The sequence below is a fragment of the Equus quagga genome, chromosome 9 (assembly GCF_021613505.1).
Source record: "Equus quagga isolate Etosha38 chromosome 9, UCLA_HA_Equagga_1.0, whole genome shotgun sequence".
In the NCBI taxonomy this organism is placed as follows: Eukaryota; Metazoa; Chordata; class Mammalia; order Perissodactyla; family Equidae; genus Equus; species Equus quagga.
The window spans coordinates 79,954,681-79,977,194 of NC_060275.1; the positions used below are offsets into that span (position 1 = coordinate 79,954,681).

The 22,514-nt window shown below is 35.9% G+C and overlaps 1 protein-coding gene across 3 annotated transcripts in view; it reads left to right on the forward strand.

The window, feature by feature from the left end:
* The window catches only part of IL6ST (interleukin 6 cytokine family signal transducer), a 58,841-nt gene extending 37,014 nt beyond the window's left edge, over positions 1-21,827 (forward strand). For all 3 annotated transcript variants that reach the window (XM_046671081.1, XM_046671082.1, XM_046671083.1), the window contains 6 exons: positions 1,833-1,934; positions 2,101-2,247; positions 2,786-2,926; positions 6,351-6,447; positions 16,526-16,607; positions 17,444-21,827. In XM_046671081.1, the coding sequence (XP_046527037.1) occupies positions 1,833-1,934; positions 2,101-2,247; positions 2,786-2,926; positions 6,351-6,447; positions 16,526-16,607; positions 17,444-18,184 (1,310 nt within the window). In that variant the 3' untranslated portion in view covers positions 18,185-21,827. The remainder of the gene's footprint in view (positions 1-1,832; positions 1,935-2,100; positions 2,248-2,785; positions 2,927-6,350; positions 6,448-16,525; positions 16,608-17,443) is intronic.
* Positions 21,828-22,514: the final 687 nt, after the last annotated feature.

Here is a 22,514-nt window from a genome sequence, read left to right on the forward strand (position 1 = left end):
TCCTAGAGCATCTGGGTAACTTACTGACTTCTTACAGCTGTTGAATAGGGGAAGCAGAACTAGAGCTCAGATTTTCCTATGTCTGTTAATTGTACTATGTATTTAAAAGGACTAATGAAGGATAGAAAGTAATGAGGATACAGAGCTCCAAAATGGATTGCTCTGCATTGTAAGGTACTACTTAAGTGGCTTTAAAGTGATATAACAACTTCAAAGAGAAAACAGAAACACTCAACTTGTGTGTGTTTTTTAAGTAAAGAAGGATAACCGTTAGAATTCAGCTATAAATAATATGATTAATCAGAAAAAAACTCTAAGCAAAGATATACATGCCATAAAGTTTGTGAACTTTATTCATAAAATAGGCTCTTTGGTCCTCATTAACCTATTATTTAATATACTATTTATTTATTTATTTTTTGGTGAGGAAGATTGTCGCTGAGCTAACATCTGTGCCAGTCTTCCTCTATTTTGCGTTTGGGAGGCCACCATAGCATGGCTTGATGAGCAGTGGGTAGGTCCGTGCCCAGGATCTGAACCCACGAACCCCAAGCTTCTGGAGTGGAGTGCACAAACTTAACCACTACGCCACTGGGCTGGCCCCTGCTGTGCAATTTTAATAAACTTTGTTTCTAGTTTATCAACCTTATCAAATTAAAAGCATGGTGGAACTAGAGAGGAGACAGATTGGTAGTAACTGGACAATAGAAACTTTTTAAAGTATATCGTAGACTCTAGAGACCTTCAGGTTGTAGAAGTAGCCCCATATAGCTCAGTAGCCCTGATTATGTCACTGTATTACAGCAGAATATAAAAATTATTCATCTTCTCGGCATTACTGAGTCATCAAGAATAGGTAAAATTACTCTGTTTAATAAGTTAAAGGGGCATATGTAACTTCATGAATAATAGGGAAATATAAGTTCTTGTTGAAGGTATAAACTTCAGTATACAAACACCTTATTTTCTGATGTGGACAGATAAAATGCTGTATAAAAAGAAGTTTACTATTGCATGCTAAAGGAATAGATGGATTACTTTGTTAATTTGGAGAGATATGGGGCTGGCCCCATGGCTGAGTGGTTAAGTTTGCACGCTTCAATACAGCAGCACAGGGTTTTGCCGGTTCAGATCCTGGGCACGGACACGGTACTGCTCATCAAGCCATGCCAAGGCAGTCCCACATAGCTCAACCAGAAGGACCTACAACTAGAATATACGACTATGTACTGGGGGGCTTTGGGGAGAAGAAAGGAAAAAAAAAAAAAAGAAGATTGGCACTAGATGTTAGCTCAGGGCCAATCTTTAAAAAAAAAATTGGAGAGATTATAAATACAGGAAACATTAAAAGATAATTTTTTCTTTTAAAATTATGTTACTGTCTGGGAGAAATAACACTAATTCTTTTTTTCCCTGTCACCTGAGAAACCAGGGCCATTAGTGTTTTCGCTAGCTCTTACTAGTGGCATCTCGCTCATTAGGCAGTCTTCAGCGAATTAGGTAAGATGTAGAGAAATTGTGAAACTAGAAGTAAGACCCAGGATAATTTGAGACCACTGTTTTATAAATCCTGAATAGAAATGCAATTATTACTTTTATTGACAACATAAATTTTTTTTTATCCACTGTATTGGCAATAAAAGTAACCGTTTACTTTCATAGACGGTTTTACTTTATTAAGCTTGAGTCTGGTATACAAAAAGCAATGCTTACTTAAAAAGCTGCAGTGTTAAAAGTTCAATGGTCATGATATTATAATATAAAAATAAATACTGGAATTAAACTTTTTTGTTATAGGAAAAAAACTGCTTAATCTACTATTCTTACTTTAGGAAACCTAGCAGAGAGCAAATGTTATTTGATAAAAGTTACTCCAGTATATGCTGATGGCCCAGGAAGCCCCGAGTCTGTAAAGGCATACCTTAAACAAGCTCGTAAGTCCAAACTCACTTTATTTGAAAAATGTTGGATTTTGTATTAACAAAGGCATTTTATCATTTTTAAATAAGAATATGTCTCATTATGTTCAAATAATTTCATGATGAAATTTTACTAAGTTCTAATGATTTTCAGTTAGCAAATACCTTTATTCTGTTCTAGCGCCTTCCAAAGGACCTACTGTTCGGACAAAAAAAGTGGGGAAAAATGAAGCTGTCTTAGAGTGGGACCAACTTCCTGTTGATGTTCAGAATGGATTCATCAGAAATTATACTATATTTTATAGAACCATCATTGGAAATGAAACTGGTAATAAAACTATATCAGTTATTAAAGAATCAGATGTTTTTTTCTTGAGCTTTTAAATACTAATTTAAGTCTCACCTGCTTATGTTACACATCTTAGTATAGTCACATACCGCATGACGATATTTCTGTCAAGTACAGACCACATATATGACAGTGGTCTTGTAAGATCAGTGTCATATAGCCCAGGTGTTTAGTAGGCTGTACCACCTAGGTTTGTGTAAGTACATTCTGTGATGTTCACACAACGACGAAATCAGCTAATGATGCATTTCTCAGATTTTATCCCTGTTGTTAAGCGACAATTACTGTATGGTATATTATCCTCAAAGAAGAAACACCTGAGAATATGCATTATGGTTGTACTGTTAAAGAAATATTGTGTTGTGCTTATTGAAGAATATTGTCAGAGTATGAAAATCGTTTTCTGATGAAATATATTTTTATTCGTTTTTAAATACTTTCTCAGTGTCAAATATAGGCCAGATGAAGCAAAAACACTTGAGTAGTTGAATAAAGCACACTTACTGATTTCTTTCAGCCGTAAACGTGGATTCTTCCCACACAGAATATACACTGTCCTCTTTGACTAGTGACACTTTGTACATGGTACGAATGGCAGCATACACAGATGAAGGTGGAAAGTATGGTCCAGAATTCACATTTACCACACCAAAGTTTGGTAAGAAGTAATGACTTTTGATCTTTTTTTTCTCTCTTTATTTCTTTTTAAAATTTAATCATGCTAATAATTGACTTAGTTTATATGCTAAAATTTTGTTAAAAGTGCATCTTTGGATTCATAGAAATGCAGTGTTAATAAATTATGATTTTTATATTGTTGTTTATCTGGTTTTGGTTCTTCCTTTAAACTATAGAAATATTTTTCCTCAACTTTTTTGTTGTTTGATTAACTGTTTCTAATTTCACCTATACTCTATAAATCCCAAAAGAGTTTTTATATCTTTCTAAATGGGTTCATTTTTTCACTGGCAAAACTTGGGTGTTGTCTCTTTCCTTCTTCCCTTGTTCCTTCCTTTTTTAGGCAGGTTGCTGGAAAGACTGCTCCACCCTTACTGTCTCCTCTTCCATACTTCCAGCTCAGTCTTTAACCTCCTGGAACCAGGCTTCCAGCCCACCAGTCCACTGAAACCTCTCTCGTACCACTCATAGAAGACCTCTTAGTTGTCATATCCAGTGCATGGTTTTTAGTATTAATCTTTTTTTCCTACACTTCTCAGTATTTGACTCTGTTGGCCTCTCCATCCTTGAAACTACCTCTTACCTTGGTTCGCTGAACTTTTCTTTGTTTTTTTAATAGCATTCTCCTGAGTCTCCTCCCTTCTGGTACTTCTTTCCTGATTTCCTTTTCCACTCTGCTTTTAAATGTTTTGTATTCTCCAGAACTCTGTTCAAGAGCTCTTTTCTTACTGCCTATTCAAACTCCCTGTCCATGACTTTATCCATCCTCTCTTTCCTTCCCAAATACATTTATCTTTCTTTGTTCCATGCCACAACCATCCAGCTCTTTGCCAAAACCAGAAATGTAAATGCAATTTCTTCATATCTTTTTCAGTTAGATAAGCCAAGGATCAAGTCCTGTTGATCGGGCCTCTTAATTACTGTTTGTCTTTGCCCTCTCATAATCCCTTTCTTTGACCCTAAGTTTCTCATCATTTTCTCCACCTTTCTCTGTCTTTTCCTAGTGTGTTGCCCTAGGTTAGCTTCTCACCGTCTTTTGTTTTGTCTGTTTCTGTAGCCTCCCTAAAGCAGACTTAAGCTGTATTCTTTCTTGTTCTTACTACATTTTGAATAATTATAGAAATTACCTTATTTTACTGTAATTGTATTTGTAGCCCCTACCCCCAAGTACCAACACAATGAATAATAAACACTAAACTCCATATTCCTTGTTGGTTGAATGATTGCTGAATGGGAGAATAAACGGATGAGTGACTACGTAAAATAGATCCTGAGCTTTGCTGTGATGGCCAATAGTGAATATAGTTTCTGGGATAAGATTTGTGGTGACATGTTAATAGAACATATATGTAACAAATAGTATTTGAAATAAAACTTTGTGCCATGATCTTTAGAAAAATAAAAATAATAAACTTTTAAATATTATCCTGATTATAAAAGTAATGTTCATTATAGGGAATTTATACAGTAAAAATACAAAGAGGAAGAAAAATCACTCCTAATCCTTCATCTAAGATAATCTCTTAACATGTTTGTATATCCTTCTAGTTTTTTCTATGCATACATTTTTTCCAAAATTAGATCATACTTAGTAGTATTACTTCATCATCTGCTTTTTTCACTGACCTGTCTATTTTATGGATTCATTATGGTTTCTCCATATGGCATGGGCCTTGCTCCTGGGGACCTTAGTTGAAGAAATACGGCATAAGAAACAAAACAAATGGAGAGCCATTTGGGTGATTTAGACGGTAACTAGAGTAGGAATTTAAACATATCGGTGGGGGGAGTTTCACCGTTAAAGATTTTGTGGAGCAGATAATGTTTGAGCCTTGAAGTTAGAATGTGGACAAATAGGAAAAAGAAGCCATCTTAGAGCAGCATGAGTAAAGGTCCAAGGCATGAAAATATAAGCAGAAGTTTAGCAGCAGTAAAGGAAAGGTTCTGCCTAAATTTGATTTGGCATATATCTATGTATATGAGAACCTTAGCATTCAAGAGTTATTTACCAACCTATAGTTTATTCTCAAGCATTGATCTGATTTGATGACTTCCTAGGCTTCATAAGATGTAAAGTTACTGGGGCCGGCCTGGTGGCCGAGTGGTTAAGTTTGCACGCTCCACTGCAGCGGCCCAGTGTTTCGCCAGTTCGAGTCCTGGGCGAGGACATGGCACTGCTCATCAAACCATGCTGAGGCGGCATCCCATGTGCCAGAATTAGAAGGACCCACAGCTAAGAATATACAACTATGTTCTGGGAGGCTTTGGGGAGAAAAAGGAAAAAATAAAATAATTTTGAAAAAAAAAAAGATGTAAAATTACTTACAAAGGGATATATGTGGTAGAAAGATAAGACATAGTGAATATTATATGACTGCAGTGTTACTTTCATAGATTTTTTCCTGTCAAAGACTAATTAAAAGGGGGCTGGAAGAGTCAACAAGAAACAACCATAAGGTAAATCATTAAAAAATATCTCCAATATAGGGACCAGCCCAGTGGCACAGCTGGTGAGTTCACACATTCTGCTTTGGCAGCCTGAGGTTCGCCGGTTCAGATCCCGGGTGCGGACCTACACACTGCTTGTGAAGCCATGCTGTGGCAGGCATCCCACATATAAAGTAGAGGAAGATGGGCATGGATGTTAGCTCAGGGCCAGTCTTCCTCAGCAAAAAGAGGAGGATTTGTGGCAGATGTTAGCTTAGGGCTAATCATCTTCAAAAAACAAAAAAGATATTGCCAATATAAATTTTCCCAATTAGTGGATTCAGTTGATTAATAAGCTGTCTTGTAAATGCAGATAAGGATTCATGTGGTATTTAGGAATCTTAGACTTGTTGCTTTTTAAATGATGCTGTTCCTGCTTTTGCCACTCCTTGTGCCTAAGATTCTCCTAAAATTCTTAGCCCTATATCAGATACATCGTCTTTTTGAAAACAGAAAATAACTATTAAAAATTTCCCTAAAGGTTACATTTTTATTCCTTGTAGGTTACATTTGTAGTTCAATTATTAAGATTGCTTTAGAGCTTTTCCAGTTCTGCCCAGTACTCACAGAACTCAAAGATAAGCTTTTGCTAGGATTCTGCTGAGTGCAGATCATAAATGTAATAAATGGTTAAGTTTGAAAGCTCTAACTTACCAGGTTAGCCAATAAACTGAACGAATCATTTTATTCCCCCAACTGACATCATAATTTATGCGTACTATGTGGCCTTGCTATGGAAGGCATAAGTGGCTAGGATATGATCTACCAAGAGGGGGAAAAACACTCTGTAAAGGCTGTAAAAAGAATTAGGACAGGATTTCATCTTTTCAAATGTAATCTGGTTGGGAAGTTGCATTATTTCTCTTTAGCATATGTGTCAACAATTATTTTCCTTCCTACCTCTTTCTGTCTTTTAGCTCAAGGAGAAATTGAAGCCATAGTTGTGCCTGTTTGCTTAGCATTCCTCTTGACAACCCTTTTGGGAGTATTGTTCTGCTTTAATAAACGAGACTTGTAAGTACCCTTATTCATATTTTTGCAGCTTTCCCCCAGCTTTATTGAGCTATAATTTACACACAATAAAATTCATTCCTTTTAAGAGTACCGTTTGATGAATTTTTATAAATGTCTACAGATGTGTAACTACTACCACAATCTAGATAGAGAACATGACTATAACCCTAAAATGTTTCCTCATTCTGTTTTGTAGTCTATCCTCTCCCTCAACCCCTGGCCCCACGCAATCACTGATTTGCTGTCTGTGACTGTAGTTTTGCCTTTTCTAGGATTTCATATAAATAGAATCAAACAGCATGTAGTCTTTTGTGTGTGACATCTTTTGCTTAGAATATTTTTGAGATTCATCTGTGTTGTTGCATATACTAATATTTTTCTTTTTATTGCTGAAGAGTATTCTGTAGTGTAGCTGTATCAAAATTTATCCATACATCTGTTGTGGAAGTTCAGGTTGTTTCTTTCATTTTTGGCTATTATAAATTATGTTGCTATGAGCATTTGCATACAAATCATTGTGAGGGCATATGTTATTTATCTTGAGTAAATACCTAGTATTGGTGTTGCTGGGTCATATGGTTAAGTGCATACTTAACTTTATAAGAAACTGTTAAACTGTTCCTCAAAGTGGCTATACCATGTTGTGTTCCCAACAGCAAATGTGAGAGTTCCAGTTGTTCCATATCTTCACCAACACTTGGTACTTGTCAGGGTTTTTAATTTTAGCTGTTCTTTCTCATGGGTGATAGTGCTATCTCATTATGGTTTTAATGTCCATTTCCCTGGTAACTAGTAGGATCTTTTCATGTGCCACTTACATATCTTCCTTTGTAATGTGTTGTTTGAAATCTTTAGACCATTTTTAAGTTGGGTTGTTTGTCTTGTTAATATTGAGCTGTAAGAGTTCTTTATTCTGGTTACAAAATATTTGTCAAATGTATATTTTGCAAATTCTGGTCTGTGGCTTGCATTTTTGTTTTCTTAACTGTGACTTGAGAAAAGCAAAAGTTTTTCATTTTGATGAAGTCCATTTTATTTGGGGTTTTTGGGTTTTTTTTTCACTCAAAGTCCCATTGCAATTTATTCTAAGGAAATTTAAAGGAAAACAAACAAAACATGGAGTGGTTAGGATATATAATGTAGTCCCATATTCCCACATTCCATTTCCAACAATCATCTGGTAACCTGACCGACCTCAGTCTATAGTTTTTACATGATCCTGTTATTTCTGTTCTTGGTTGAAGTCAAAATTCATGAGATTATTCTAAAAATAAGATGAGACTTTGCAAGGTTGCTCAGGCTGGTTTTGAAATCACTCATCCTATGCATGTACTTTGTAATGCTTTTCCCATTGTTTTTAATAACTTCCTAGCTAATTGTTGGTGTTGAGGTTAAAACACCATAGTCTCTGCAGAAATTATTCGTAAAATTTTCCTGGTCACTCAGTCTCACATTCAGCATTTTGCATTTTTCTGTTTTGTATTTTTTTTTTATTAATGTTATGATAGATTACAACCTTGTGAGATTTCAGTTGTACATTTTTGTTAGTCATGTTGTGGGTACACCACTTCCCCCTTTGTGCCCTCCCCCCACCCCCCCTTTTCCCTGGTAACCACCGATCTGATCTCCTTATCAATATACTAACTTCCACCTATGAGTGGAGTCATATAGAGTTCGTCTTTCTCTGACTGGCTTATTTCGCCCCTCGAGGTCCATCCACGTTGTTGTGAATGGGCCAATTTTGTCTTTTTTTATGGCTGAGTAGTATTTATTTGGGGTTTTTTTATGGTTCTTAGATTTTTATCTCCTGTTTAAGAAATCTTTGCTTAACCCAGTGTCAAAAATATGTTCTCCTGTGTTTTCCTCTTGAAGTTTAATCATTTTAGCCTTATGTCTATGATCTATTTAGAATTTTTGTGCATGGTGTAAGATCAGGGTCAGAGTTCATTTTTTCCCGTAGGTATAGGTAGCCATTCCAGCATCATTTATTGAAAAGACTTTTTCCTGTTGAATTCCCTTGATGCTTTTGCCAAAATCAATTGTCCATGTAAGTCTGGATCTATTTGTGAACTTCCAATACTGTTCCATTGATCCATATGTCTATTCATGCCAATACCACACAGTCTTGATTATCATAGCTCTGTATTAAGTTTTAAGAGCAGGTAGTGGAATTCCTCCAACATCTTCTTTTTCAAAATTATTTTGGCTAGGTTCTTTGTCTTTTCATATAAATTTTAATATCAGCTAATCAATTTTCTAAAAAAACATGTTAGAGTTTTGATTGAGATTTTATTGAATCTCTAAATCAGTTTAGGGAAAAATCCAGTCTGAACATGAGTTCACATGTTCATGAGTCACGTGAGTCTTTTAGTCCATACACATGATATACTTACTGGGTTTTCTTTAATTTCCTTTTGCAATGTTGTGTAGTTTTCAGTGGATGGGCCTTGTATATCTTATGTTAAATTTATTCCTAAGTATTTTTTATACTATTGTAAATGGAATTTTAAAAAATTTTTATTTTCTAGCTGTTCATTGCTAGCGTATAGAAATGCAATCCATTTTTTTAGTATGTTGATCTTGTGTACTGAGACCTTGATAAATTCATTTACTCTAGTGGCTGTTTGGATTCCTTAGGATTTTCTACATATGCAATCATGTTGCCTGCAAGTGAAGATGGCTATTCCAATCTTTATGCTTTTAGTTCATTTACTTATTGTACTGGCTAAGACCTCTCCAGTACAGTGTTGAATAGAAGTGGTAAGAGCCACATCTTTCCACTATTCCTGATTTTAGGGGGGAAGGCATTCAGTCTTTCACCATTGCATGTGATGTTAGCTGTAAATTGAGGAAGTTCTCTTGAATTTCTTTTTGCTGAGAGTTTTTATCATGAATCATTGTTGAATTTTGTCAAATACTTTTTCTGCATCTATTGAAATCATGATATTTCTCTTTTCTTCCATGAATGTGGTGAATTTTATTCATTGATTTTCAGATGTTAAACCATCCTTTCATTCCTCAGATTTTGCTGGATTCAGTGTGTTAATAATTTTTGCATCTATGTTCATGAGTGATATTAGTCAATACTTTTTTTATGATGTCTTTGTCTAGTTTTGGAATCAGGGTAATACAGATTACCTCAGAAAATGAATGGCCTCAGAAAATTAATTGGGACATGTTACCTCCTCTATTTTCTAGGAGAGTTTGTGTAGGATTGGTATTTTTCCTCTTTAAATGTTTGATAAAATTCACAGATGAAGCCATCAGGGCCTGCCATTTTTCTTTGTGGGAAGACTTTTAATTAAAAATTTACTTTCTTTATAAATATAGGGCTATTGAAGTTTTCTTTTTCAGTCTGTTTTGGTAATTTGTGTCTTTCAGAGAATTCACTCATTGCTTGGTTAGTTGTTCATCTGGGTTGTTAACTTGATTGCTTTTCATGTTATGTCCAGAGTTTATAGTTGTTCCCCCAGTAGCGTCAATCTGGTAGGATCTTATTACTCATCTTTATTTTTATATTTGAATTTATTCTTAGATTCCTCACTTCCTGTATACTTAATTTACACTTAGAAACTTCTAACTTTGGGCTAGGAACTATATTAAGGTAAAATACTTATGTTGGCTTTTGATGATGGGGATATTCTAAATTAATTGGGTATTTTTAATATCATTAGCCTTTCTTCCTTGTAAAAAATCAAATTTATCTTATTTTAGCTGGTACCAATGTGAAAATATATTTGTTATCTGGCTTCTTTCAGTTAGAAATTGAACATTTTTGCTTTTTCTATTGTTCTTGGGAGGAGGTGTACCACAACAGTTTGTGATGAAGTGGCTTTTATTATAGGATTTGTTTTCAGAGATATTTTTTAATTGAATACTGATAACTAGCTTTAGCCTTAACAATTTTTTTAATTGAGGTAACGTTAGTTAATAACATATAAATTTCAGGTGTACATCATTATATTTCAATTTGTGTGTTGTTGTTTTTATCTTCTATTTACAAGTAAGATCATACAATATTTGACTTTCTCCCTGTGATTTATTTTGCTTAGCATAATACCCTCAAGGTTCATCCATGTTGTCGCAAATGGCAAGATTTCATCTTTTTGTTATGGCTGAGTAGTACTCCATTGTGTGTATATACCACATCTTCTTTATCCATTCATCCCTTGATGGGCACCTAGGTTGCTTCCAACTCTTGGCTACTGTGAATAATGTTGCAGTGAACATAGGGGTGCATGTATCTTTACATATTTGTGTTTTCATGTTCTGTAGATAAATACCCAGCAGTGGAATAGCTGGATCATAAGTAGTCCTATTCTTAATTTTTTTAAGAATCTCCATAGTTTTTTCCATAGTGGCTGCACCAGTTTGCACTCCCACCAGCAGTGTGTGAGAGTTCCCTTTTCTCCACATCCTCTCCAACACTTGTTATTTCTTGTCTTATTAATTATAACCACTTTGACAGGTGTGAGATGATATCTCATTGTAGTTTTGATTTTTGTTTCCCTAATAATTAGTGATGTTGAACATCTTTTCATGTGCCTGTGGCTGTCTGTATATCTTTTTTGGAAAAATGTCTGTTCAGGTCTTTTGCCCATTTTTTAATTCGGTTGTTTTTCTGTTGTTGAGATATGTGAGTTATTTATATATTTTGGATATTAACCCCTTATCAGATATATGGTTTGCAAATATCTTCTCCCACCTGGTAGGTTGTCTTTTCATTTTGTTTGTGGTTTCCTTCACTTTGCAGAAGGCTTTTAGTTTAATGTAGTCCCATTTGTTATTTTTTCTATTGTTTCAGTTGCCTGGTCAGACATGGTATTTGAAAATATGCTGCTAAGACCTATTTCAAAGAGTGTACTGCCTATGTTTTCTTCTAGAAGTTTTATGGTTTCAGATCTTACATTCAAGTCTTTATTCCATTTTGAGTTCATTTTTGTGTATGGTGTAATAAGATAGTGGTCTACTTTCATTCTTTTGCATCTATCTGGCTGTCCAGTTTTCCCAGCACCATTTATTGAGGAGACTTTCCTTTCTCCATTGTATATTCTTTTCTCCCTTGTCAAAAATTAGCTGTCCATGGATGTGTGGGTTTATTTCTGGGCTCTTAATTCTGTTCCATTGATCTGTATTTCTGTTTTTGTGCCAGTACCATGCTGTTTTGATTACTACAGTTTTGTAGTATATTTTGAAATCAGGAAGTGTGATACCTCCAGCTTTGTTCTTTTTCTCAGAATTCTTTCAGCTATTTGGGGTCTTTTGTTGTTCCATATAAATTTTAGGATTCTTTGTTCTATTTCTGTGAAAAATATTGTTGGACCTCTGATAGGGATTGCATTGACTCTGTAGATTGCTTTAGGAAGTATGGACATTTTAACTAAGTGAATTCTTACAATCCAAGAGCATAGAATATCTTTCCATTTATTTGTGTCATCTTCAATTTCTTTTAACAGTGTTTCATAGTTTTCAGTGTATAGGTCTTTTACCTCTTTGGTTAAATTTATTCCTAAGTTTTTTATTATTTTTGTTGCAATTGTAAATGGGATTGTGTTATTAATTTCTCTTTATGCTACTTCATTGTTAGTGTATAAAAACACAACTGATTTTTGTATGTTGATTTTGTATCCTGTAACTTTACCGTATTATTATTTCTAAAAGTTTTTTAGTGGATTCTTTAGGCTTTTCTATATACAAAATCATGTCATCTGCAAATAGTGACAGTTTCTCTTCTTCCTTTTCAATTTGGATCCCCTTGATTTCTTTTTCTTGCCTGATTTCTCTGACTAGGACTTTCAGTACCACGTTAAATAAGAGTGGCAAAAGTGGGCATCTTTCTCTGGTTCCTGTTCTTAGAGGGATAGCATTCAGTTTTTCTCCATTGAGTATGATATTAGCTGTGGGTTTCTCATATATGGCCTTTATTATGTTGAGGTATTTTCCTTCTATACCCATTTTATTCAGAGTTTTCATCATAAATGGATGCTGTATCTTGTCAGATGCTTTCTCTGCATCTATTGATGATCATGTGATTTTTATTCTTCATTTCATTAATGTGGTGTATCACGTTGATTCATCTGTGGATGTTTATCCCTACGTCCCTGGAATAAATCTCACTTGATCGTGGTGTAGGATGTCTTTAATGTATTGTTGTGTTCGATTTGCTAGTATTTTGTTGAGGATTTTTGCATCGATATTCATCAGGTATTGGCCTGTAATTTTCTTTTTTTGTGTTGTCGTTTTCTGGTTTGGTATCAGGGTAACGTTGACCTCATAGAATGAGTTAGGAAGCGTCCCCTCCTCTTCAATTTTTTGGAACGGTCTGGGAAGTATTAAGTCTTCTTTCAATGTTTCGTAGAATTCACCAGGGAAGCCATCTGGTCCTGGGCTAGTTATTTTTGGGGAGATTTTCGATTACTGTTTTGATCTCCTTACTGGTGTTTGGTCTATTCAGATTCTCTATTCAGTTTTGGAAGGTTGTCAGATTCTGTGAACTTATCCATTCCTTCTAGATTATCCAGTTTGTTGTTGTATAGCTTTTTGTAGTATTCTCTTATGATCTTGTGTATTTCTGAGATATCTGTTGTAATTTCTCCTCTTTGATTACTCTTTTTCTTGGTGACTCTAACTAAAGGTTTGTCAATTTTGTTTATCTTTTCAAAAAACCTTATCTTCGTTTCATTGATTTTTTTCTTTTTTTTTTTTTAGCTTCTATTTCACTTATTTCTGCTCTGATTTTTATTTCCTTCCTTCTACTGATTTGGGCTTGTTTGTTTTTCTTTTTCCAGTTCCTTTAGGTATACTGTTAGATCGTTTATTTGAGGTTTTTCTTGTTTGTTGAGGTAGGCCTGTATTACTCTAAACCTGTCTCTTAGAACCACTTTTGCTGTATTCCATAGATTTTGGCATGTCGTATTTTCATTTTCATTTGTCTCCAGGTATTTTTTTATTTATCCTCTGATTTCTTCATTGTCTCAATAGTTGTTCAGTAGCATTTTGTTTAATGTCAACATATTTGTGGCTTTTCAGTTTTATTCCTGTAGTTGATTTCTAGTTTCATACCGTTGTGGTCATAAAAGATGCTTGGTGTTATTTCAGTCTTCTTAAATTTATTGAGACTTGTTTTGTGGCCTAATATGTGATCTATCTAGGAGAATGTCCCATGTGCATTTGAAAAGATTGTGTATTCTGTGGTTTTATTGTTTTGTTTTTGATAATTTTCTTATTCCTATTTATGGTCTTTTCCACTTAAAGTCCCTTTTGCATTTCTTGTAAGGCTGGTTTATTGGTGATAAACTCCTCTAGTTTTTGCTTGCCTGGGAAACTCACTCTCCTTCCATTCTGAATGATAACCTTGCCAGGTAGAGTATTCTTGGCTGTAGGTTTTTTCTTCTCAGCACTTTTAATATCTTGCCACTCCCTAGAATTCTAGCCTGTAAAATTTCTGCTGAGAAGTCCGCTGATAGCCTTATAGGGTTTCCTTTGTATGTCACTTGTTGCTTTTCTCTTGCAGCTTTTAGGATTCACTCTTTAGTTCTTGACATTTTAATTGTAATGTGTCTTGATGTGGGCCTCTTTGGCTTTATCTTGTTTGGTGCTCTCTGTGCTTCCTGTACCTGGATGTCTGTTTCCTTTCTTAGGTTAGGAAAGTTTTCAGCTATTATTTCTTCAAATCGATTTTCTGCCCCTTTGTCTCTTTCTTCTCCTTCTGAGTCACCTGTAATACGGATGTTATTGCACTTGATGTTGTCCCAAAGTCCCCCTTAGACTGTCCTCATTCTTTTTAATTCTTTTTTCTTTTCAGCTTGGGTGATTTCCTCTAGTATTTCGTCCAGCTTGCTGATCTGTTCTTCTATATCTTCTTCTCTGCTGTTGAGTCCCTCTACTGAAGTTTTCATTTCCATTATTGTATTCTTAGTTCTGATTGTTCTTTTTTATATTTTCCAATTCTTTTTTGAAGTTCTCACTGAATTCATCCATTCTTCTCCCAAGATCAGTGAGCATCCTTATGACTATTAGTTTGTGCTCTTTATGAGATAGATTGTTTATCTCTGTTTTCTCTTTCATTTAGTTCTTTTTCTGAGGATTTGTCCTGTTCCCTTATTTGGAACATATTCCTTTGTCTCCTCATTTTGCTGCTTTTTCTGTGCTTATATCTATATATTAGATAGATCAGCTACCTCTCCCAGTCTTGGAGAAGTGGTCTTATATAAGAGATGCCTTTTGAGGCCCAGCAGTTTGCTTGCATCTTGTCACCAGTTCTGGATGTTCCAGGATTGTCCCCTGTGTGGGCTACATGTGTCCTTCTGTTGTGGTCGGGTTCCTCTTGCTGCAGGTGCCCAGGGAGACTAGTCTTTCCCCCTGGCTGCCTGGTTGTAATGCTTAGCTGCATGCAGCTGCTACACTCCCTTCAGTCACTTTATCAGGCACAGGGAGCCCCAGCACAGTTGGCTTCAGGGTCTAATAGCTCATTCCTACTGCAGTTTTTCTGTTAAGGGAATAGGCCCCCAGCATGGCTGGTTGCTAGGCTCAGACGCTCCAATTGCTATAGGCCTCCAGCCTGCAAAGCTGTTTTCAGCTCTCTCAGTAGCACAGCTGGGTGGGGCCAGTCCCAGGCATGAGAGCATCCAGTTGTTTCAGGCATTGGAATGTGGGGCTGATCCTCTGTGTGGCTGTTTGAGAAGCACAAGTCTGCTGCAGCTGACAAGCCCCACCACCCACAGGCCCATACACTCCATAAACATAGTTCTACCCCGGGCACATGCCTTGACTCACTGAAGCAGACCCACTCGCCCTGCTGCAGAAGCCCCAGACACGTCATGTATGTGGGCCCACAAGTTGCCTGAGGGCTTACTGTTGCTTGGGGCCAGTCCGTAGGATGGGCTGCCTGCCCTGGCTGAGTTGGATTAAATCAGTGCTCTAGTGGGTGGGGCAGACTCCTGTGCTAATAGGCCAGGGGAAGAACTCCAGTGGTGTCTGCCAGCATCTGTGTCAGCATACCTGAACTATGTCACAATAATGGCTGTGGCCAATGTCTGAGTCCCTGGGGAGGCGGTCTCAGCCACCTCCTGCCTCGCCGAGAAATGCCCAGAGCCTATCAAGCGAGTCTCTTTTCACCAAAGGACTGCGCACCTTTCTTTCTGGTGATTTTAGGTTTCTTTCCAAAATGGGTGAATTTGTGCATGAGCCTTTTAAGAGCAGACTTTTCTTTCTCTTATGTCTGATAGCTTTTCTGGGGGTATTCCCCATTGTTGTTAATAGCCAGCAAAGCCAGATATTATGACACTCATCTTGGTTGTGTTGAGTTCAAAAGCTGCTTATTGTGGCAAAGCTGTCCTTTTCAGATCCCCAACTCCTTCAGGGAAAGCTTCATACCTTAAGATTGGTCCTGGCTGTGAAGTGTCACAGCTAAAATGTGGCTTTTTCCTCTCCAGAAAGGAGTTTCTGCCTCTTCCACCTCATCCAGTACTGTCCATTATTGTGGGGGTTCTTTTTATCCAGTTTTCAGTTCTCTCTCAGGGGTAATCGTTCCAAGGGTAGTTGTAAATTTGTTTTGTCTGTGGGAGGTGAGTTCATAGTCTCCTACACCGCAGTCTTTCCAGGCTCCTCTCTAGCCTTAACAATTTTTTATTATGACTAGATTAAGATCCTTATGCATTTTTAACAGTATTTTTATATTGGTTATAAGAAAAATAATTTTTTTGTTGGGTTTGGGGTATAGTAGGTATTTTTGGGTTTATTTAATTGGTTTCATTCTTTTTTTTTTTTTTTTTTTTTTCTTTTTCCTCCCAAATCCCCCCAGTACATAGTTACATATTTTTCAGTTGTTGGTCCTTCTAGTTGTGGCACATGGGACATCGCCTCAACATGGCCCAATGAGCAGTGCCATGTCTGCACCCAGGATCTGAACTGGTGAAACCCTGGGCCGCTGAAGCAGAGTGTGCAAACTTAACCACTCGGCCACGGGGCCAGCCCCAGTTTGATTCTTAAGATTCTTTGATGAACATGTTTAGAAATAGGGCATATTCATTGTTCATTATATGTGGGTCTACATATGCCGTATTTCTTTTCTCTCCAGAATAAAAAAACACATCTGGCCTAATGTTCCAGATCCTTCAAAGAGTCATATTGCCCAGTGGTCCCCTCACACACCTCCAAGGGTAAGATAAAATGTTTCTGGTTTGTTTATAATACACAGCATATTACGATACAGTTGTACAGTTCAACCAAAAGATAGACTGAATCAAAAAGTAAACACAAACAAAATAGTACATAGATGAAAATTTTAAATAATACCTACACATTGAAGGAGTTTATCATCATCATAGTATATTTGTTCTAATTCCTAATTTTATTCAGTAAACATTAAAAATATTTAAGTTTTCAATTTGCAAGTCCAGAGTGTTAATACTGCTATGTGTTAACTCTGTTCTAAGGCAAGCATTTTGGATTGGATGTTAAAATCTAATTTAACAGTCTACCATTTTAACATTGATGATATGATTTCTGGAATCCTACGCTAATATCTTTGAACTTCCTTAAGGAGAAATGATTTGTATTTATTACCTTCTAATAATCCTAAATTTTATATTAACAGATTAAAATGCATTGTATATTTCATATTCTATGAAATTTCAGTCATTTGAGTTTGATTTTTCTTAATGTTTCCTAGTTTTTCTGTCGAATTAATCCTAGTCTAGGCATGAATAAAATGTGAAATACTATTTGTAGACCCTTAACTTATCAAAATGTAACACCAACGATATTGATTTGGAATTCTTGGGAAATACAGCCTGATTTATACTTTTTAGAATCATTTCACAATATCTGTGATTCAGGTAGTTGACAGTGATTTAGTGATATAGCTTATCCCTGTACCATGGAAGGTTACTGAGAAGTTTCCGAGATGCTTTGACTAATATTTGCCATATGTATGTATTTCAGTGTTTCTGAATGAATATATACCAGTGTATAATCCTTTTTCTCTCTTTCTTAGCATAATTTTAATCCAAAAGATCAAATGTATTCAGATGGCAATTTCACTGATGTAAGTGTTGTGGAAATAGAAGCAAACGACAGAAAGCCCTTTACAGAAGATCTGAAATCATTGGAGCTATTCAAGAAGGAAAAAATTAGTACTGAAGGACACAGCAGTGGTATTGGAGGGTCTTCGTGCATGTCATCTTCTAGGCCAAGCATTTCTAGCAGTGATGAAAATGAATCTGCACAAAACACTTCGAGCACTGTCCAGTATTCCACTGTGGTGCACAGTGGCTACAGACACCAGGTTCCGTCAGTCCAAGTCTTCTCAAGATCCGAGTCTACCCAGCCTTTGTTAGATTCCGAAGAACGGCCAGAAGATCTACAGCTGGTAGATAATGTAGAGGGCAGTGACGGCATTTTGCCCAGACAACAGTATTTCAAACAAAACTGTAGTCAACATGAAACCAGTCCAGTTATTTCACATTTTGAAAGGTCAAAGCAAGGTTCATCAGTCAATGAAGAAGATTTTGTTAGACTTAAACAGCAGCAGATTTCAGATCATATTTCACAGTCCAATGGATCTGGGCAAATGAAAATGTTTCAAGAAGTTCCTACAGCAAATGTTTTTGGTCTAGGTACTGAGGGACAAGTAGAGAGATTTGAAACAGTTGGGATGGAGGCTGCGCTTGATGAAGGAATGCCTAAAAGTTACTTACCACAGACTGTAAGACAAGGTGGCTACATGCCTCAGTGAAAGACTATTTCTGTTACAACTTCAGCAGTACCTGTAAAGTAAAGCTAAAAATATTTTATCTGGAATTTCAGATAAAAATAATCTTCACCCACTGAAGATGTTGAAAATGTACTGTCCTCCCACATGGGCTGTTTCCTTTCCAGAATATCTGGGATTCTACTTTAAGCACTACATAAACTGACTTCATCCTCTGAATAGCTGAATGACTTTGTGCTGTTTTAGGATGTTTGCACTGAAGAAGAACAGAAAGCTTGTCTGAAATTTATAAAGTAAAACTTTTTGTTTTGCTACCTAGAAAACAGAGTATTTAAATAGTAAGCAGTGAGCACAGCTATCCTGATTTTAGTGATAATAGTCATCAAAGTGGCTTCGGGAGAGTTAATAGAAAAAATTAGGGGAGCAAAGTCTAAACCCACTACTTCAGCTGCCAACGTAATGTAAAAAGAGGTTCAGACGGCATAACTATATGAGCGCAGCTTTTATTGTCTGACAGAAAAACCCACAACAAATGGACTCATTTAAAATCATACCAACATATAAAATAAGTTTTCTTCCATTGGTAATAATGTTGCCAGTTACTGGAGAAAAGGAATTCAGGAATTTTAACTTGGCAAATTAAAAATATTAATTTTTGAATGTTACATAATCTTAACAAATTTTCAAAAAATTTTCTATCATTATTGACAGCCTCTCTGAAGATCTATTTCACAAAGTCATTAGGGTGTCCAGATGAGAGCTAGGAAGGAATGCCACAAGCTATCTTAAGCATTTAAAAAATTCTTTGCCATTTATAAAGGTTTAAATTGTTAACATTTTCTCTGTGTGTATATAAACATTATTGAGCCTTCTTGTTAAGACTTCAGAGAATTTGGTTGATGAAGCACTTTATATAATATGTCTTTGGCTTAAAATGTGTTTTAATATTCTTTGTTTTTATTTTTAAGTAGGCTGAGATCAAAAATGTTCTTTTTTTCTAGTAAGTGTTTGAAGCAAACTAATTAGAAGACTTGGGCAATACTCACCAAAACACAACCCCCAAAATGTACATATTGATCTTAGTAAATATCACGGTTAGCAAATATCCTTATTGTAGAGGCACTTAATGAATAGTGTTTTAATATCTGCCAGTTCTGAGGTAGGTGGAACTTAGTTTTACATTGTGATTTAGTAATATTTTAAACCCTTTCCACATGTTCTGTTCTTCAGTGGAGAAGTGAGCCAGGCCTGCAGAGTTTAGTGCTAAACCCCCTTTTGCACTTATGCCATTTCCATTTGACAAGGAGGCAGGGGGTTGAAGATAGGAGCTGAGTAAGTGAGAAGAAGTTGTCATAAATCATTAGTGGTTGACTACTGCTATCAAGTAGTTTGGAGAATATAGGTTTTGTTTTTCTGTCATATTTAAGTTAAAGAAACCAGGTCAACTTAAAATAGTTTGTAGAGGTTATGAAGAATAAAATGCCAAGAAACATTGGTACCCATTTACAGTTGAAATAGGATTCTACTCATTACTCTTTCAGAATATTGTTCACATGAGACTTCCTGTTACACTTTATCCTTTGTATTCTTGCCTAATAATTTTCATGAGTTCTTTCACAAATATGGTCTTTGTGACACAGAGCAGATGCTTTATTCTGATATATCCAGTTCTACTTTCGGCACAACCAACATGAGATTTGTAGAATTACGGAATTAGAAGTAGATGAGGAAAATCAGGCACAGAGAGGTCAAGTAGGGACAGAGAGACTCCAGACACACTACAGGACAATGGCATCACCACCATTTAAGTTGGTTGTCAAAATCTGGTCCAAATCAGGACTACATTTATCTTCCTAAATGTCTGTCATGAAATTTATATCTAATCTATTAAATTTTTTATTTCCTCAAATAAGTAATCGCTTGATTGTAATCATGTTTAGCTCTCACCTTATAACAAATAGGAGAGTTGAGAAGAACATTCTAGTGTGAAGTTTGTACATGGTGGGGGGCACTTTGAAATGTGAACTCATGATCTAAGGGAATAAGAATGAAGAGTCATTTAAGAAAGGACATTGTGCAAGCAAATTTGTCTGTTGAAACTTGTATAGAACATGGTGCAGTGAGGGAATGCCTCCCAGCCCCAAGATCACTTTGGACATTAAATGGATACGTGATTACTGTGTAATAATCCACTCAAGAAATAAATCTATATTTGGTCACTAATATATAACATACATCTTTTGCCCAAAAAGAGAAAAGCAATCATGAAACTTGTTTTAAGTACAAAATTACTTTCCTAAGGCATATCTTAGAATAATCTATGTTTTGATGCATGTAAATTGTATTTTAGGTAGGCAGAGAAACAAATCTGGTTTATTTATGTGAAAATTAGTCTACGTTAGTGGATTTATTACTCATTAAATCTTTATATCCAAAAATTTAGTTTAAAGTAATGCTACCATATCAGAAAACAGCCTCTTTGTGGACAAAACTAATTTACTGCGTCTGATGCAGTTGTCCGCTTGTAGGATTAAAAAAAATAAGCATATGTTATTTTGTTGAAATGGGTAAAATGTCAAAATAATAAGCTACAGAAAACTTAAAATTTCATTGTTAGAAATTCTTTGGATAGCTTTGTATTGTAGGTCGTGTCAGGTTCTATTGCCCGGGTAAGATTACTTTAAAAAAATTTTTTGCACTTTTCTGTAAGTTGAGAAGATGAAGCCATGAAATAGCAAGGTATTTAGGTTTAGCCTAAAACTGGATATTTTCATTGATTTCAAAGAAAGTATAAACCAGGAAACCTAGAGCCTAATTCTTTGGACAAGTCCTTGACAGCAGTTCCTTTTCAGTCTTTTCATAAACAGAATTCAGATGTAAGACAAAACAAAACTTTCCAAAGCCAGATGTCATATCTTTCGGATTAATCTATTTCTTAATCATATGTGCTACTAGTATGTGTCTTAGCATGATATTCTAGCATACACTGCATTAAAAATAAAGGAAGGTAGCTCTGGGTGAGCTCTCTGTTAGGCATTTTTTCCTAAATTTTTAAGAGTTTCTTTCAGTCAATAGTTCCTTCAAATGGGTTAGTTTCCCTTCGTTACCCAGTCGTTCTTTCAAGTTGATAGATGATGATGGAAATGCATTTAAGGCCAGTGGGGATAGATGGTCCAGGTCTTTTGTCCCATAAACACAAACTTTGGATGATAACTACGTGTTTCAAATGCTGTTACATGAATAGCAAAATGTGATGGTCAGAAATAAAGGGATACTTTGAAGGTGGATGTTTGAAATTCTTTAGTCTTAATGTATATGTATATTGAATAATATACTCAAAAAATAAGTGTGCAATTTGCTAGTACTACAATACAGTGATTAGCATTAGGTGTGTCTCCTCTTTTTAAATACTAGCTGTGTCCCATTTACTTCTAAGTGCAATCCTTTCAAGTTCACTTGCTCTTTTACCCCGTCTAATCTAACTTCACATAGAAGCCTTGTCTAGAGAGAGTAATGTACGTATTTTTACCTTTGCAGTGAATTGCATGTGCTATCGTAACCACAGCTAATTGCTTTTATGTTGACATAACTCTAAAAGTTGTTGTAAGTGTTCTCCTATATATCAGCTCTAATCCTTTCAGTAAATTTAAATAAATTCTTGTTCAGATTTTTTCTGTGTGGTCACTACTATCTGATGTCATCATATGTAACGTTTGAAGTAACAGTAGTTATCACTACTGGTGTTGAGTCTTAGTGTCAACTAGATGCTTATGAGTTCTGTGCCTTTTTAAATGCTCTTGTAGCATAATGGAATAGGATTCAGAAGAAAATAAACAAACTATCTTGGCTTTAATAATATATAGAGTGGACTTGGAGATGGCAAATTCATTTACCGGTTTTCCAGACTTTTTAAGATGAGTTCTAGAATCCCAACATCCTACCTCCCAGTGGATATTTTTTTCCTACTGGGTTACTAAGGGACCAGCCAAGTACAGAGGTGCTGCGCCATCTTGTGGCCTGTTTGTGCCCACACTGCTGGAGTGTAGTCCTTGTCACAGTGAGGCATGAAGCCAGTTGATGCATAGCACCCCACTGCAACCCCTGAGGTTGCTGCGTAGTAGTGTATGAAACTAACTTAGTCAACAATTCCACCTGGAAGAATATTTGAACTGTTGGAGTTACGTGTCTTCACAGTGTGATTTTATCTAAACTATGCACTGAGTCAAAAATAAATTCACAAACCAGAAAACAAGTTACCTTCATCCCTTCACATATATACTAAAGGCTATAGAAATAATACCTTGGCTTTGGGGTTCCTTTGTTTAGAATCATATTTGGCTATGGCGCTTACAGG